Consider the following 17452-nt stretch of genomic DNA (forward strand, 5'->3'; position numbering starts at 1 on the left):
TGTATGGTAGTGGTTATGTTTGTGTTTGTGTGTGTTTTTAAGGTTGGCTGAGGAGTGTGCATCGGAGCCCGCCCTGAAGGAAAACACATTCACCGCTCCCTCCAAACAGAGCCAATCTCAGGACTCACTGGAGTCTCTGTGCATATGTATGATGCGCTGCTGCGACTCCACCTGGATACCCACCGTCATTGTTAGAGCACACACACACGCACACACACACAAACACACAAATAACTAACTCTTCTCATCTGAACCCGCTATCTGACTCTATTAATGAGCGCAGCCACACAGGCTCTGTCTTCATTAGTTTGGTGTACACATGGACATTAGAGTCCATCAATCAGCACCTCTGCTGTAGTGCTAGTTATTGTCGTTCTATAGAGTGGTGCAGGAATGAGTCCTTAAACCTGGAGATGAGTCAGCATTTCACCACTTTTAGATTTAGAATCAGAAATCCTTTATTAGTCCCACAGGAAAAATCCCATTGGCTTTCTGTTGAGGGAGCCCTTGTGATGCTCCCCCCCGAGTCGTTCTCCAAAAGGACGTCGCCCTGCACCACTCTATACAAGCCAACATTAAACCAGACTTAAAGAAAAGTGTTCAAAGTTTTGTTTTGGTTAATTGCCTGTAATTTCCTTTGTGTAGAAAATGTGTGAGGAGGCACCGCACGCTCATATCCTGCAGCACTTCTACTCCATCCTGTCCTTCCAGTTCACCCTGGTTCCCTCTGCCATGCCTGTCTTTGCAAATAAGCTAGGTGAGTAGGGTAGATGAACTGTACAACATAGTAAATACCAGCGCCAACCACGATATCTAAAGGCAATTTTGAAAAATAAATATGTAATGCTATCCGTCATTTTCATCTTTTTCTTTATAGTCAGTTTTATATATTTTTTGCTAATAAATCAAACTCAAAATTGTTTTTCTTTCTATTTTTTAAAAACAAAAGTGAACAGAATATAAGTTGTCTATATATATAGCTCTTCTTGATTCCACTCGGTGCAGCATTGCAATAAATCTTGAGCAATTTAAATGAGTAAACCAAGAACAATCCCACCTTGAAGCGGTGCAATAATGAACTTAAACATTCACAGTCACAACAAATAGAAATCATAACTGGCTGAGTGCTGCATTAAACAGGTTTTAGGAGCACTTAAACTCGGTGTAGCACGAGAGTATGTGTTGCAGCATCGCTGTTAAACTGGAACAATCTAATACGAGAGCACTCTTTTGTTATTTATGAAGGCCTGTTATTATGCTGCTTTAACTGGAACATTCACAGGAGTTTTTCCCTTAGTTTTCCTACTTTAAATTCAAAGTGAAGCAAGGGTTCTCGTCCAGGAAAATAAGCATCTTAGCAGACAGCCGGATCCTCTTCTCATTAATGACGTTTGAGACGGCACTAAAGAGGCTCTTGGATGCGGAGGCAGACTGTTTGGGGGAATTGTGAAGATTTTCCCTCCACTTCTGTTATGAATGGTCCGACCTTGGGATGATTTGCACTGGGAGGCTATCAGACCTTTTCTCTGTCTCACTCTGCTTATATTTCATCAGACTCTCTGCCAAGGCTGCTTACATTCGACACAGTGCCTTTTTCACAGTCGGCTTCTGACACTTCACTGGCATCCGTCCTCACCTCCATCTTCGCCACCTTAGCATCCTGAGCATGACTCAGCTCATCTAAATTTGTCACGTATCTTATAATAGATGAAAGATAGGAGTGCTGGGGAAAAAAATTTAATTAGATTTTTTGTTGCCGGGGTAGGAATTTGGGACATTTAAGAATAAGTATTGCACAGTTGAATTATGGCAAAGTATTTGATGATTGCACAGTTTAAGTATAAAAGTCTACTGACCCAGAGTGCCTGAAGCTCCGAGGCAGGACAGTCTGATGGCTACAGGCAGGAATGACTTGACTGTTTTCTAATTTAAAATATTTCCACATTATATTTGGTTTTGCTACCAATGCTAATGCCTCGATCTGCCCTCAGGGGCGATGAAAATAGATAGAATAGAAGATAAAGTTTTTAATAAACTGCACTGAGTAGAGCTCAGGTTTTTAAAATTATGGGGAAACATGATAATTAAACATATTGTACTTCTAAAAAAGCCTGTTGTTTTTAATACAGATTTGCCAATTAAGCCCCTTACTTATAATACAGTTTGTTAAAGCCTAAGCAGAAGCAATTATACTATTAAGCTCAGTTCACCACTACTCATATAAAGAGCGAAAACCTTAATTTGATTTCATTATCACATAGATAATATTCTCCTCTGATACAGTGAAACTGTTCCTGTTTCTGTGGTTACTTCAAATAATAAAGAGCATTATTTATGCAGAAGCAGAAATAATGCAATCGTGTTGATTCTGTTCAGTTAAATTAACGTTGATGGGATTTCTTATCCCTGCAGGGGCTATAAACTCAGCAATATGTCTAAAGCTGACAGTCCACATGACGATCCTCAATTATTGACAGGAAACACGTCGCCCCGGGCATTGAGACAACAGTGGTGGCGTTAAGGAGGGAACTTTATATTAACGCTGCGAGCGGTTAACAGAGCACAACGGAAACTGTCTGCTGATACGGCTGAGCTGTACAGTGGCTCAGGTCCACAGAGACAGGGAGAGAGGTAGCTTTATGAAATTCAAACTTCCCTCTAATAAGTGAGGGCTGCTATCTCTCTCTCTCCCTCTCTCCATGCTCCACTGATACAGCCGAGGCATTAAGTACATCTTAACGAGAGCTCCTTTTCCTCATAGAATTCAAACTGGATGCTGTCCTATTACCTCTGAATATCCAAGTGATGAAGAGTATTTTAAGAGTATAGTGTGCTTGGGGGTGTAGCTTGAGGACTAATGGAGTGGTACAGTGATGACGTTTTTTGCTAGGCTGACCTTGAGGTTAGCATCGCACTGGTTCCCTCGTCAAAAAGCCAATGGGATTTATCCATTGGATTTGGCTCATATGATTTTGAAGCCTAAATGCGATCGGTAGAAGTAAAAAGCTAACGTTAGGCCCCGGCCGTGGCGCATCTGGCTGGGGCACCTGCACCGTATGCCGGCGACCCGTGTTCCTTTCCGGATCCCACCCCGACTCTCTCTCCCACTTTCCTGTCACTCTCCACTGTCATATCCGATTAAAGGCAAAAAAAAAAGGAAAAGCTAACGTTAGGCAAGAAACTATTGATAGTATTTTATGCCGTGGGACAAATCTCCCTCTCTTACCTGAACCAGCGGTGCTAAAATGCTACGTCACTTGTTAGCAACCGCCGTTTTACTACGCCAAGAAGCGGCAGACATTCACCAGCGGGGTATTTCCTTTTATGCCCAAACTTATTTCAAGCATCTAACCAAAAACACTTCTGCAATGCTAACTCATTCCCTGGTTTTAGGACTAATTTCTGCACCATTTCATTCTATCTTAAGGTAGTGAGGCTTGGGTGCATTAAGTTTGACTGTATAGTTTTTTCTCCGTCAAGCTACGTCAATGGTGTTCCTCTGCCGGAGAAGTGTTTTATAAATAGTATTTTTATTCCTTCCTCATCCGTCATTCTTTCTGCTCCTCTGCAGCCTCCTCTGGTTTCTTCAGGCTGCCTCTGGAGCACAAACACTTTCTCTGTGTGGGGAACAGGTACAGTGGAACAAGATAACCTTACACACACACACAATTAACAGTGCACTGCTGTCGACAAGGTGTAGCAGTGTGTGTCTGTGTGTTTAACCATTGTGACTCAGAACGTTTTTCACTACCACTCCCTGTCGGAGCAAATTCAACAGATAACTCGACTCAGGCGTCTATTATTTCTTGAGTTTTTCCAAAAGGTCTTACTTCTCAGCAGCGTGTCAGTCTCAGAGCAACGGATCTGCAGCTTCAAAGCCAAAAGTGTGTGTGTGTGTGTGTGTGTGTGTGTGTGTGTGTGTGTGTGTGTGTGTGTGTGTGTGTGTGTGTGTGTGTGTGTGTGTGTGTGTGTGTGTGTGTGTGTGTGTGTGTGTGTGTGTGTGTGTGTGTGTGTGGTCATGAAGGTGGTAGGTCCCCCTGCTCTGAGCTGCAATGAAACTGAACCCTGCAGAGTCTGGGTTTCATATTTGAAAAGACCAAGTCAAGGCACATCCTGTCCTGTGTCTCACAGTTCACTCCTCGCTGCTCGGACCGTACCTTGTGGGAGATGTGTGCTCTGTTCTCGCCTTTTTTTGAATGTATTCCAGTGCACTTTATCCGTCATTCCTGTGCATTTCTCACTCTTGCACTATGTGTTACATTTACACAGCGTTTCCTCATACTCCACACTGTAAACACTGCACACAGCTCTGTGTATCTTTCACAATTTTGGACTAAAATACTTTTTTATTACCTCCTTTTTTTTTTTACAACTTGTTCCTTTTTCTGTTTATGTACGCACCGTTTTGCACCAAAGCAAATTCCCTGCATGTACCTGTTAATAAACCTGATTTTCATTTCTGATTCTTCATCATTCTTTCAGGCACCCACACCTGAATGCATCATGCTGTGGTTTTCTACAGAAACTCAGCATGTGTCTGCTTTTCCCGACAGACCCTGCTGTGAGCTCCTGCCAGAAAGGTATGCAAACAAACACACACACACACACACACACACACACACACACACACACACACTCTTGCACAGAGATACATGTAGCGCCGGTGCTGTTGCTGTCAGTTTCGAGGCAATGAAGTCATTAAAGCAGTCATTTGAAACTGAAGTGTCAGACAAAATGTGTTGATACTGCTCTCAATATTCGTTTGTTACGAGTCAGAGAGGGTCAGGAGTCCAGTTAGTTTTTCCTTGATTTTTAGGGCCAGTCTTAATGTCGAAAACCTATGAACACCTTTATATTATTGGGTATTTAAACACGTTTCTGGCTCACGTTAAAGTTACTGTGCTCAGAATGTGTCAGCTGATTAAATGTTATTTAAATGAGTAAAAGAAAGCCAAAACCCAAACCCCCCCCCCCCCGGCTAACTGAACAGTGAGAAACGTTTGATGGTAAACTGCAGTTGTTCCCTGGAGACAGGATGTGACTTTGAGACCCGAGTTGACTAAAATATATCTTTGAGGTAATGAGATGTAAGAGCGAGTGTGTAGGTGTGTGTGAGTGTGTTTGTCTTTGAATAATGGCTTCTGCAGCACCACGACGGTGTTTGTTCCTTTTCTCTGGCTGCCTGCCTCCCTTTCATCACCCTTATCTGTTACTTTCACTTTCAGCCTGTTGTTTTCTCTTCCTGGCCACGAATTGAACATTTTACTCTTCCATTTAATGCAAGATGTTTCTGTTATTTCAGATGCTGCTGTATAGAACAGGGACTGTTTTTTCTTTCACTTTCTTCACTTGGCCCTCCTGTTCTGTTTACTCTGTAGGAATGTGTGTGTGACTCAGCATTTTGGCACTTCAGCCAAACTTTTCTAACATTCAATGGTTTTTTTTTAAACATGTTTTTGGTTAAGCGCCTGATATATAGTCTGTGGTTAACCCAAGCTGAAGAGATTTTTATTTGTACGACATAACACACATAAGTGTTGACTATCTGAAGCTTCTGTGTGTGGTTGCTAACAAGTAAATGAGACGACTAAATGCATCACGTTGTACATTAGCCACAGCTTAGCGGTGGTGATGTGGAGTCATGTGACCGTGACATAGTTCCTTTACAGCCTTTACGTTAGCTTTTTACTTCTGGAAATTGCATTATCAGCTTATTTCTTGCAGTATTCCAAAATCCAATGAAAAATCCCAATGGCTTTTTTTGTCAGGAGAGCCTTTGTGATGCTAACCTCCGGGTCAGCCCAAAAAAATACATCTCTGACCACGAATAAATCCAAGTTCTTGACTGTAAGGAAGCCTGGAGGGACAATTGAGTGAGATTCAACTCAATTGGTGGGCTTTAGCTTAGTTGGTAGATGGTGGTCTACCAATATGATGGTCATTGGTCCGATCCCAAGCCCGGCGGCGATATACTCAACCAAAATTGGCTCATGGTAGCATCAACTATGGGTGACTGCTGACTGGTTTCTGTGAGGAGCATTAAAGGGCTCTATTAGCAGAGTTGTGCAATAGCTGATAAAGTTGCCCCTATCTTCTCCGTCCTTTTTATTCAAATTCAAAAAGCTTTACTGGTGTGATCAAAAACCCGAGCATGAGACGACATGTCACTGCAGTCTGCTTTGTCGATCTGTTTGTAGCCTTCCTCCCATCTGTTCTTCTCATCGTCCTCATCCGTCCATCCTTTTCCCTGGAGGTGACTGCTTCATTTGTCCCCTTCTCCTCATTTTCCCCATTCTTTCTAAACAACACCATTTATTTCTGTCTCTAATTCTCCTTCCCTTTTCCCCACGGAGTTCTGTGTGGTTCTGCAGCCCTGGCCTCCCCTCTTTTGGTCCTTGTTTATATTTAATCTCTCCTCCTTTATCTGTGTTCCTGCAGCTCCTATTCCCTATTTCACCTTTGTTTCCCTCTCTGGTTGATTGGTAGTCTCTCCCTCTCACAGAGCTTCCTGTGGCTTTATGGCCTCTTGTGTAGTCGTGCATCAGTGACCCATATCCCCGTATGACATCTCATATTCCCTCTATTCTTTGCCCACTGCTTTTTAATACGATTCCTTCAAGTAATGCATACGGTTTCCTCTTTAACTCCTCAATTGAAGGTTAAAATAACCATCATTTTCTCTATTCAGTGCCATGTTTCAATGCTACTCTTTCACTCCTCTCTTTCTGTGTAGGTCCCTTAGTTTCCTTATAAGCTGCATCTCATTTTCCTCCCCCACTCTTTCCTTTTCTCACCCCTATCTCACTTTCTTCGGTTCCCTGAAGATCCCCCAAAGATGGATGCAATGCTTGGTTGCAGAAAGTCCTGCTCTTTTATCTGTCTTGGAAAAAGAAAATCTGAATTCCCTGCTGTGCGTCACATCTTCCCTTCCCTTTGTCTCTGGATTTCTCTTCTTTGTGGATTTTATTCATAACAAAATGTTTAGGTTTGCTATGTAAGGGAATATGGCTTTTTTAAGAATGCTATTTTAATTGTAATAGAAGCGTGCATGATATTTAGAGCTTGGTTAATGATGGATATTTGTTTTTCTGTTTGAATACAACACGGATAATTAGAAAGAAATGTCTCCTCTTAAATCTTTATGCGGTATTGTTTATTCTTTCAGTCGTCCAGTTCCTTGCTTTGTCTCTGTCCTTATTGCTGTTTCCTTTCGTACTACCCCCCCCTTCATTCCACATGCCTTCTTGTCTTTATTCCATCAGCTTTGGGGACCTAATTTATAATAAAAAATCTTCTTTACGTTTCTTATGTACAACACAATATGGCTATTCCAACAATGTTTTTTAAAAGTGATTAAAGGACGAATGCTTTCCACAGCTGGATGGGTATTGGCTTTCTGCTTGACCACAACTTACATCATTCAAAATAAATGGTCTCTTCTTCCTTTGTCCCTCTTAAAACTTTATACGGTGTTGTTATTATCTTGTTCTTTTTCCTCGTGTGCAACTCTTCCAGTCATGAAGTCCCTTGTAGTTTCACTCGGCTTCTTACTGTCTCCTTTTCTTACTACACCCGTCATTTCACATGCTCCTTCCGTCCTGATTTCCTCTTCTTTAGAGATCTTACTCATGAACTATCCCTTCCTTTTAAAAGATAATATGGCTATTGCTTTTACACTTTTAATTAAACCATGCATGACATCCAGAGCTCGGTTAATGATGGATATTGGCTTTCAGTTTGATTACAACACAGATCGTTAGAAATCAGGGTAAACCTCCTCAATTCACCTCCAGATGTTTTTTTTTCAGAAGCCTCAGTTTTGGCTTGGTCTTGAGCCGTAAACATTGGTGAGTAATGATCCCTTCAAACAGACCCTCAGGGCCTCTCCTGCTGTGTTTTACTTTATTCCATCCATCTTTCTCCCTCATCCTCATCCTTTCCTTTTTTATATTTGTGTCTCTGTTTGTGTAACTTTCTCCTGTCCCTGTTTCTAGCATCTATTATTAATGCTTCTTCCTTTCTGTTCCATTTTCTTCCCCTAGATTTGGAGATGGTGGAGAATCTCCTGCTGTACAACCTCCCCTCTCTGAGTTGCCGCATCTCAGACTGGCCCTCTCTGCTCTGTGAGCCCCCGGGGCTCCAGCTGAGTGAATGTAAAGGACCAAGGGCCACCCAGTACTGCCTGATGATAGTGCTGCACCTCGCCCTGCAGCATGGAGACAGGTGAGGAGAGAGCATAAATAAGCTCACTTTTTTTACCATTATCTTTATTCACTTTCCACAATAAAAACAACCACAAAAAATACAAATGACAACAGCTGACGTTACAACACTTCAATTAAAGTCAATATAGTTGAGATAAAAACCTACACATTGCCCTCTAAGAATGTAAGTCATTTTCTCCAAAGAGGCATGAAAACCTCTAATTAAATTTCTTCTAAAATAAAGCTGTGAAAAGCTTGGAACAGAGGAGGAGTGTTTAATAGAAACTCATTTATGTGGATGTTAGGCATAGTTGGATACATCCCTGCTATTAAAAACTTAGGGTGAACTCACTTTTTGATTTATTATGTTGCAGCGTTTTAAATAATTGAAAAGGGAGAAAAGCAATTGGTTTTGCAAACATTTAGCTTATTGGAAAGGCAAATCTTTGCTCAGTTTTAAATGCAGAAATGTCTCTCAGCTGGTATTCTTGTGGAAATTAAATGAATATCTCAGCAGAAGTAAAAAAGCATTTTGCTGATACAAATTCTAAGCACTTGTTCCACTGCAGAGTGTTTTCTGTTAGGAGAGTACGTTTCATGTGGGAAGAGAATCAATATAGAGACCAAAGCATGGAAAACATTGATGCAATCAAATATTTCTCAATGTTAAACCTGAAATTATTTAAGGGGTATGGAAGAGAGTCTATTGGACCATTATAATAAAGAAACAAAACTTCACTAATGACAGTTATTTAAGTTTGGTTAACCAATTGACAACATTTCTTAAAGGAAGTGCATGTTTATTTAGAATAGATGAATATACCCTTAATGGTCCCACAGGGGGGAAATGTACATTCTGCATTTGACCCATCCTAGTGTTGGAGCAGTGGGCTGCCATTATGCACGGCGCCGGGGGAGCAGTGTAGGGAACGGTGCCTTCTCAGGGACACTCGGGACCTTCTGGTTCCCAAGCCAAGCCCATGTGGACTTTGCAACGACAGCCCATATATAGTTACAGTATTTATATATAGTTTATAAAGTACATTTGAAACATTTACAAAAAACAATTACAAATATTAAAAGCTGTTAAGTCCAGACAATAGAAATAAGCGAATATAGAATAGGATTTATAAAAACAAGACAAAAGTTACATTGCGGTGATGAGGGCTCCCTCGACAAAAAGAGAACATCATTTTTACAATGGATTTCGAATGAATGCAGAAAACTAGAAACATTCTGAGAAATGTTGACTGAGTCGCTATTAACAGCATTAGTTGTATTGATACAGCAACGTCCAGAAATACAAAAATAAAAACATACTATTTAGTACACTTTAAACAATCCATGTTCGCTTGTTTTCCCAGGCTTTTAAGAAGAAGTTAGAGAACTTGATTAGTGCAAGAATATTGAGAAAATAATCGGACATTTTAAAAAGTCGAAATTTAGAAGAAAATAAAGTCCGAAATTTGAAAAAAATGCTGATTTTTTGGGGAAACACTTATCATTTTGAAAAAATAATCAGACATTTTAAAAAGTCAACATTTAGAATATCCCAAAGTCAAAATTTGGCTAAAATTCTGATACTTAAGCAGCTTCTTCAGCAGGAAAATCTCAACGTACAATCAACACTTTATCATCTTTGAAGCGAAATTGCAATCTCCAGAAGTAAAAAGCTAACGCTAGGCTATAAAAGGAACTACATCACCCTGTCTTCACGTCAACCGCTAAGCTAAGGGCGGCTAATGATCTGCGTGATGGCTTATAGTAGTCTCCTTTAGACACCTGTTAGAGACCATCTCTAACGGCTATGTTACCACAGAAGAAGAATCTCACCAAAAACACATTAAAGAACCATGGACCTCAAGAACTAACTCATTCCCAGGTTTAAGGACTCATTCCTGCCCCACTCTGCTACCCAGCTCTATTAGGAAAGTCTTTGTACTGTGTGTAACCCTCTCGCTGCTTCATCAGCATCTATCCATGGCGTTCTTAAGTACATATTTTATGACCTCAGAGAAACGTGGGCTTGCATGGAAGGCTTAATTTGTCCTTCTGTGGAACCTCGACTGTGTATTGCCCCCCAGGGGAAAGGGGATGAAAGCCTCTCCCCGCCACTGTGAGGTCTCATTAAGATTAATGGGAGCTGTGGCCAGATATTTACATAGCGTGGGAGGGCTGAGTGAGTGCGAGGAGAAGATCTGTGTGTGTGTGTGTGTGTGTGTGTTGCTATACATCCCGACTGTTTGTGTTTTGTGAGAGAAAGAGATAACAAGTGTGGGTCATCAACATGCCCCTGCAGCACTTTGTGGTTTTCCACTTTGTTGATCTGTGTCTGACATTGTGTGTACGTCTGTGTATATAATGAAGTGTAAATATTTAACCACATTTAATTTATGATTTAAAGTTAATGTCATCATTATAGAGTGGTGGAGGAATGAGTCCTAGAGAAAATATGTAAATAAATACTCAACTGGTGAATGTCTGAAGCTAACAGGTAGCTAAATGAGATGACTACATGTCATCACGCTGAACATTAGCCGCCTTTAGCTTAGCGGTGGTGACGTGAAGTCATGTGACCGTGCCGTAGTTCCTTTACAGTCTAACTTTAGCTTTTCACTTCCGCAGATTTACATTTAGACAATCACAAGGCGCTGTGGAGATGATCCTGCTGAACAGAACCTGTAAGCATTATAAACGTGTTTCCCACAGATCTTATTTTGTGCAATATCCCATTCCTGTGGGTCGAGGCAGCCCTGGTGATGCTAACTCCAGACAGGCCTACAATCAAATATCAAATGCGACACTTTTGTGCATGTTTGTGTGTGTGATCCAGGCTCCTCCCGGACCACACGGTGTTCTCCAGTGTGGTATGGCTGTTGCACTCGGTGCAGGCGCAGGGCATCTGTGCTCCACCTCACACTGTGCTCCGTTCTACCCTCTACCTGCTGGCAGCGACTCAGGAGACGAACCCATCACTCGACAGGGTAACGATCAGTCCGCTGCACAGAAAACATATTCTTCTCTTGTAACTTCCAAATCTGCACAGTAAACAAAAAGCAGTATGGTGTTTTTTTATTTTGTTTACGCATGTCATCCCCTCTGTCTACCCCTTTCAACTCTTCACTCTGAAATAAAGACTAATCTAGCCCAAGACATAAAAAAAATCAAATAATAAATACTTTACTTGAGTACCATTTTTGAGGTACTTGTGCTTTACCCAAGTATTTTCCTTTTATATTGCTTTATAATTCCAACTACTACTATTGTATAGATGTACTGTAGATTGTTAGCCAATAGTTGAGCAATGTTTAATTTCAAATGTCGTACTTTTGATCGAGCTCTGATGTAACAACTGTATGCAAAACTTAAAGATGCCATAGAAAGGAAAAAACTGTATTCACCTTGGCACAGCTGAATAAGGAGAGTTCGGTACATTGAACTGACACACCGTGAACCTCAAACACCATTGTTTCCTCCTCCACGTGCAAATCATGAATATGCATATCACAGCGGTAAAACGGGCGAATTACAACAATCCCTGTGTGTGACGTCACACACGGTAGTCCAGCCCCAACGTTTGCATACACCAGCTGCTGGAAACACTAACACTCAACACTCCGTAACTTTGCTGTCCAATCTCCGACCAGCTGGCTGTTCTTCAAACTCATCGGTTTCCTCCTCCGATAAAGGCTCAGACATGTAAGGTTGGATGCCAATAGCCTCCATGGTTCATCGCTAACAGTTTCAGGAACTTCACTTACTTCTGTGGGCTCTGAGGCAGCCATGGATTGCTCCTTATTAACCAGCCAATCAGAGCAGAGCTCGTCATAATTATTTAAATGAGCCCCAAATAAGGCCATTCAGCTCGATTCATTCTAGGATCAAATCATAGGGTTGTCAATGGGTCTGTAAAACCACATCTTTTTTGGATCAACCAAAGTTATATACCTTCTTTGTAGACATCAGAGAACAATTTAAAATACCAGATGGATGCTTTCTATGGCACCTTTAACAAATATGATTATATCTAATGTAAAATATATATCAACTCATAATTGAACATATTATATTATATTATAAAATATCTGACCCTGTAATATCTATTACAGGGTCAGATATTTAGCAGCAGTGGATAAAGTCATAATCCAAGAATTTAGTATTTATGATTCTAAAAGTGGTCAAAATACATAACAAGTAAATATATAACTAATATATCTTTGATACTTTTGTACTTTTATTTGAAAAAACATTTGAAGTACAGAATTTTTACTTTGGATCTGAGAACTTCTTCAGGAATGATTCTAAATATTTTCCTTGTTTCAGTATTTTTCCACATTTGTACTTTTATGTCTTTAAATCTCGCCACAACACACATGCTGACAGCTGAGGCAGGTAGTCTGCCTCGAAGCGTATTCAGCGAGATTCAAGCGGTGCAACATTAAGGTGTCAAGATTTCATTAAGATGAAGGAGTTCAAGTGTTGTTTTTGCTGTGTGCGGAGAGAAGGAACAGCATGTGCTGCAGCTGGAGATCCGTGCAGTTAAACATGGCTCCATCAATGTGGAGGACAGGTTCTACTTGACAGCTTTTATTCATCTTTTGATGCAACAAAGAGTATTTCCTCAAGGTATGGAACTTCTGTTGAGTTCAAGGAACATCTTATACTATCGCACACTTGAGACGCCTCCACTGGACCCCTTTGTTAACTTCCATGACATCACTAGGTAACAATAATAATAAATGATATTTATGTAGCGCTTTTAACGAACTCAAAGATGCTTCACAGTATGAAGGGAGGGTGGACAGACAAGGACAAGCAAAACAAAATAAAAAAAAACGAGGCAATCAAGAGGAAGATGATGGGGGGGGGGGGGGGCTTATGATAGGCAGAGTTGAAGAGATGGGTTTTGAGGCGGGACTGAAAGAGTGTGAGGGACTCGGAATCACAGAGATCTTGGGGGATGAAATTCCAGAGATGTAAAACTCACACTTCTATTGGCTAGTGCTCCAACACATTGTACGTGATAGGCTAAGGGGCGGGACATCTCTGGCGGTTGACCAATGACGGCCAGCTAACCAGTCAGAGCAGACTGGGCTCTGGTTTCAGACTGAGGGTGAAAAGAGGTGCTGCAGCACAGGCAGTATGAGAACAATAAAGAGCTTTTTGAACTTTAAAGCATGGAGACATGTGACAGGAGAGACACAGAATACAAATATGAAGTTAGTAGCTCCATGTAATGTTTCAATCTTTCTCACCAACACCTAAGACTCCTTTGGGCTTCATCAGCAAGGCGCTCTCCTCCTGCCAGAGCTTCTCCTCCCTCTACATCCACCACCCTGCTCTGCTCCACTTCATCTGTCAATACCCCAGTCTAGCGGAGAAGTTTGGGTCGCTGGTCCTGGAGCTTTGGTTGACCAAGCAGACACAGCACACAGACGCAGAGCAGAGCGCGGTAAGGGGGACATTGTTCCCCTCCTTCAAGTATTCATCAATAAATGATTGTACTGCTTCGATTAAAAACACTTCAACACGTTTCACTAATTACTTCACTCTACTAGATGCATTTTATCATTCTCTTTAACGTGTTTGAACTCTTGGTGTAGGAGAAAGGAGAGCCGAGAGAGAGCAGTGCAAAGGAGGATCAGCAGCCGGACACAGAGACACTGGAGCTGCTGACTCTGATGGAGAAACACCCAGCGGTCATACTGATCCTCCTGGTGAGAATAAGAGACCCTAAACAGGGAGTTGGATTTTAATTGGCCGTAATTAAGTGACAATGTTTTTAAATGCTGCCTGATTGGCCGCAGTGTTTCACTTCCAGTTAGGACGAGTCAGGAGCCTTGAAAAGACTTTGGTGTTATATCATTTATGCTAGGGTTGGGCCACTGTTTCTGTTTTCATATTGTCGAATATGTGGGAATGGGGAAATGGAGAAAAGGAAAATGCCAGGGCTGAAAAAAAAAAACTGGCAAAGAAAGAAATCCAGTTAAAGTTGTAAATCTTTAGAAATTAGAGTGACCGTTTTATCCATGCATCTTTTAAAATAGAACTTCATTAATCCTCAAAGAGACATTCAGTTTTGTTTCTGTTCTGTCGTTACATTTGAAAGTCATACAAATCTTTCCAACTCTTATGGAGAGCAGGCATGAGAATCAAAAAAAGGCAAACCAGATTGTAATTGAGGATTTAAATGAAATCGTCACTCGTGCTAATTGACAAGGCTCAGCGGGCGGACATGCCGCTCCACATGAAAACATCTGTCGATGAGCAGTAGGGCGCAGATGGTTATTAGATTAGATTATTTTTAGACCACAAATGTAAGAAATCCACTTGTTTATTATCCTTTCAATCATTGAATGCAATTAAATACCAATTAACACAACCTAGTTCATAGAAAACACGTATATTTTGAGCGTCATTTCCTCCCTTTGTGTTTACCTGGATTAATTCCCTAGCTAGTATATATTAGGACAATAATGCATAACAACTCTGTGTCTCTCTGACTCTAGGACATGGTCTGCAGCAGAGACCGCCCCCTGGCAGGCAGAGCTCTGGGAGTGCTGGAGGTTCTTGTGCAATCTCAGAGAGGCTTGGAGTCTGACTTGTGTTTCAGTCTGAGGCCCGCCCTGCTGCAGGCACTACAGAGACACAGTGTGGAGAACATGGGACATGGACTCAGCCAGGGACACGCTGCACCGGGTAAGAGAGTCATGTGGAGAAAGAGTTTTAGAAACACTTGTTGCAGGAGAAATATTTGAAGGGAGGAATCTGTGCAGAGTTTACCAAATGAAGAATACAAGAAGAAATCATTGTTGCGGTTTTATAATTCAATAAGTTGTTGAATAAAAGCTTTATTTCAATATCTTCAATTTAAATGTACTCCTCTGTACATTTCTGTTCAATGCCACTTCTTTAAAAACTGCTCTCCACTTTAAATTCTGATAAAATGCACATATTTCTTTTTCGTAGTCATAATTTAATAATAATTATGCACTTTTTTTTCACGTAGCACATTTCAAACAAAGTGCTTTCACATAGAAACAGAACACCTTTGAAACACAGAATAAAAACAGCAACAATGCACATCAGTAAAACAAATAGAAAGTAACAAAACATTAATACAATTAAATAAAAGCATTTCTTTAAAAGTGAGTTTTAAATTCCTTTGCATTGTTTTTTTATCAATTTTTGGTTTTTTAAATTTATTTTAACATTTTTATTTTTTTGTAATTTTCAAAATAGTTTTTACAATATTTACATATTTGCAGATTTTTTGTACAACTTAATTCCTCAATGTGTTCATGTTTTAGAGAACAAAGTAAATTCCTTTTATGTGTGAACCTACTTGGCAATAAACCTCTTTCTGATTCCTGATAATGAATTTTAAAGTCAGTGAGGCAATGTTTTTATCAGGAACGCTTCACAGAGCGATGAGGAGAATTGGAACGCTTTTGATTTATTAGCAATTTAAAGGAGATGCAGAGTCGAAGCACACAGCGTAAAACAGCCCTGACAGTTTCATGCACCTGCAGAGCGGCGACGTGCTCTCTCATCTGAAATTAATGTGCATAATCAGGGAGTTTTGAATATATAATACATGGTACCAACTTGGGAATCATCACACCTTCACCACTGTACAGAACTAAACCTCACATTACCGATGCATGCACACAGATATGCATAATCACACACACACACACACACATGTTGTCTCACACTGATCAAAGCCATAACACTTAACGAGGTGACATCCTCATGAGCCACAAAACCCTCAATTGTTGATTGTCTTTCGAAAGCTTATCGACCTTGCTATCTTCAAGGAGCTATCTTGTTTTATACTCCTAATATATATATATATATATCATAAGTTTAAACCTCTTAGCAAAGTCCTTCACACACATCAATGCCTATATAGCATTCTGCCTCTCAGGGCTGCAGTAATATACTCACTTCCTCACACAGCAGAATATCAGATGTAGCACTTATTATTCACAATGTTATCTCAAGATTAATGCCAGCTGATTGAGTCGGACGCCCACTTACATCTCATTAAAACACACATACAGCGAATTGCAGTGGATAGATGGAGGACATTTTTCTGTTTACTCCCCTGAGTTTAGTTTTTATAATGTGACACACACTGTCTCACTTTAAAGCGCTGCAAAAAAAATGACAGCTTTTCATAAATCTTCCCCACAATACAACTTCATACATACCAACACATACAGTACTCACATGTCTACCTGGAGGACTCCTACTCTGTGAAATGTAGTAAAATAGATGCTCCATGACAGTCCTTTTCTCCCAACAAAGCAAATATAGAGATACTTTATTAAATGTAGCTTTGAAACTAAGAACTTCCACCACCAGAAACCACACCTGGGCTTTGGTCTCAGCGGGCCATATCTTATTATTGTCTGATTTACAACTTCTTTTGATGGCAGTTGTGTACAAAACAATAAAGAAAAATATAAAAAATGAAACTCTGAAGACAACTGTGGATATTGGTAATAATTCAAACAGGAAAGACATTTATTGACCCGTGCCATATGATAGAAATGGTAATAGTCTTTGGAGATAAGACCCCAATCCTGATATCGTATATCTTAAGGGGGAAATGGAGCTGTGAGCATATAGAACCCCCCCCCCCCCTGGGTCGAGACACTGGTGGTGATGTTGAAGATCTGGATTTGATGAGGAGATGGGAGGAAGTCGAGGTGTGATGAGGTATAAAAACACCTGAAATCACAGCTGACTGCAGGAGAGAGGAGAAGTTTGACTGCAGCACGATGATGGGCTGCTGGGGATTGAGATGAAATGTAATTGGTTAAACAGAACGCACGGGATGAGCTGATTAATGCAGCGGCGGAGGGATTTAAGAATTGAAGATACCAAATATGAATTCACGAAATCATTTCTCAAACTTCCATCTGTGTTTCATGTTGTCCTGTCACACCTGTTTGCCTAATATAATATAGAATGCACTTAATGAAAAGTATATATACATGTATTTCCTGCCAAGTTTTGCTTCATAAAAGTTTTTTGTTTTTGGACCTTTAGCTTCGCTGTAGGCGGCTCACTGTGAGGTGCAAAGAAAAAGCTGAGGATGAGCTGAATGTCTACTGTTCTCCCAGTTTGGGATAAATAATAGATATGAGTGTCAGGGTTGGGGAAACAGGATCCAAGGGGAGGCAGGTAAGGGTCCAAACAAAAAGGGAGCTTTATTCAAAAGCTGTTGACGAAAACAC

The 17452-nt window shown here is 40.7% G+C and overlaps 1 protein-coding gene across 1 annotated transcript in view; it reads left to right on the forward strand.

The window, feature by feature from the left end:
* Positions 1–17452, forward strand: part of LOC134878248 (meiosis inhibitor protein 1-like) — a 68022-nt gene that overhangs the window by 24609 nt on the left and 25961 nt on the right. Inside the window, exons 15-23 of the mRNA XM_063904158.1 lie at positions 43–190; positions 646–757; positions 3572–3632; positions 4483–4580; positions 8043–8223; positions 11038–11188; positions 13471–13656; positions 13808–13921; positions 14714–14903. Coding sequence (XP_063760228.1) covers positions 43–190; positions 646–757; positions 3572–3632; positions 4483–4580; positions 8043–8223; positions 11038–11188; positions 13471–13656; positions 13808–13921; positions 14714–14903 — 1241 coding nt within the window. The remainder of the gene's footprint in view (positions 1–42; positions 191–645; positions 758–3571; positions 3633–4482; positions 4581–8042; positions 8224–11037; positions 11189–13470; positions 13657–13807; positions 13922–14713; positions 14904–17452) is intronic.

This window comes from Eleginops maclovinus, chromosome 16 (genome assembly GCF_036324505.1).
Source record: "Eleginops maclovinus isolate JMC-PN-2008 ecotype Puerto Natales chromosome 16, JC_Emac_rtc_rv5, whole genome shotgun sequence".
Lineage (NCBI taxonomy): Eukaryota > Metazoa > Chordata > Actinopteri > Perciformes > Eleginopidae > Eleginops > Eleginops maclovinus.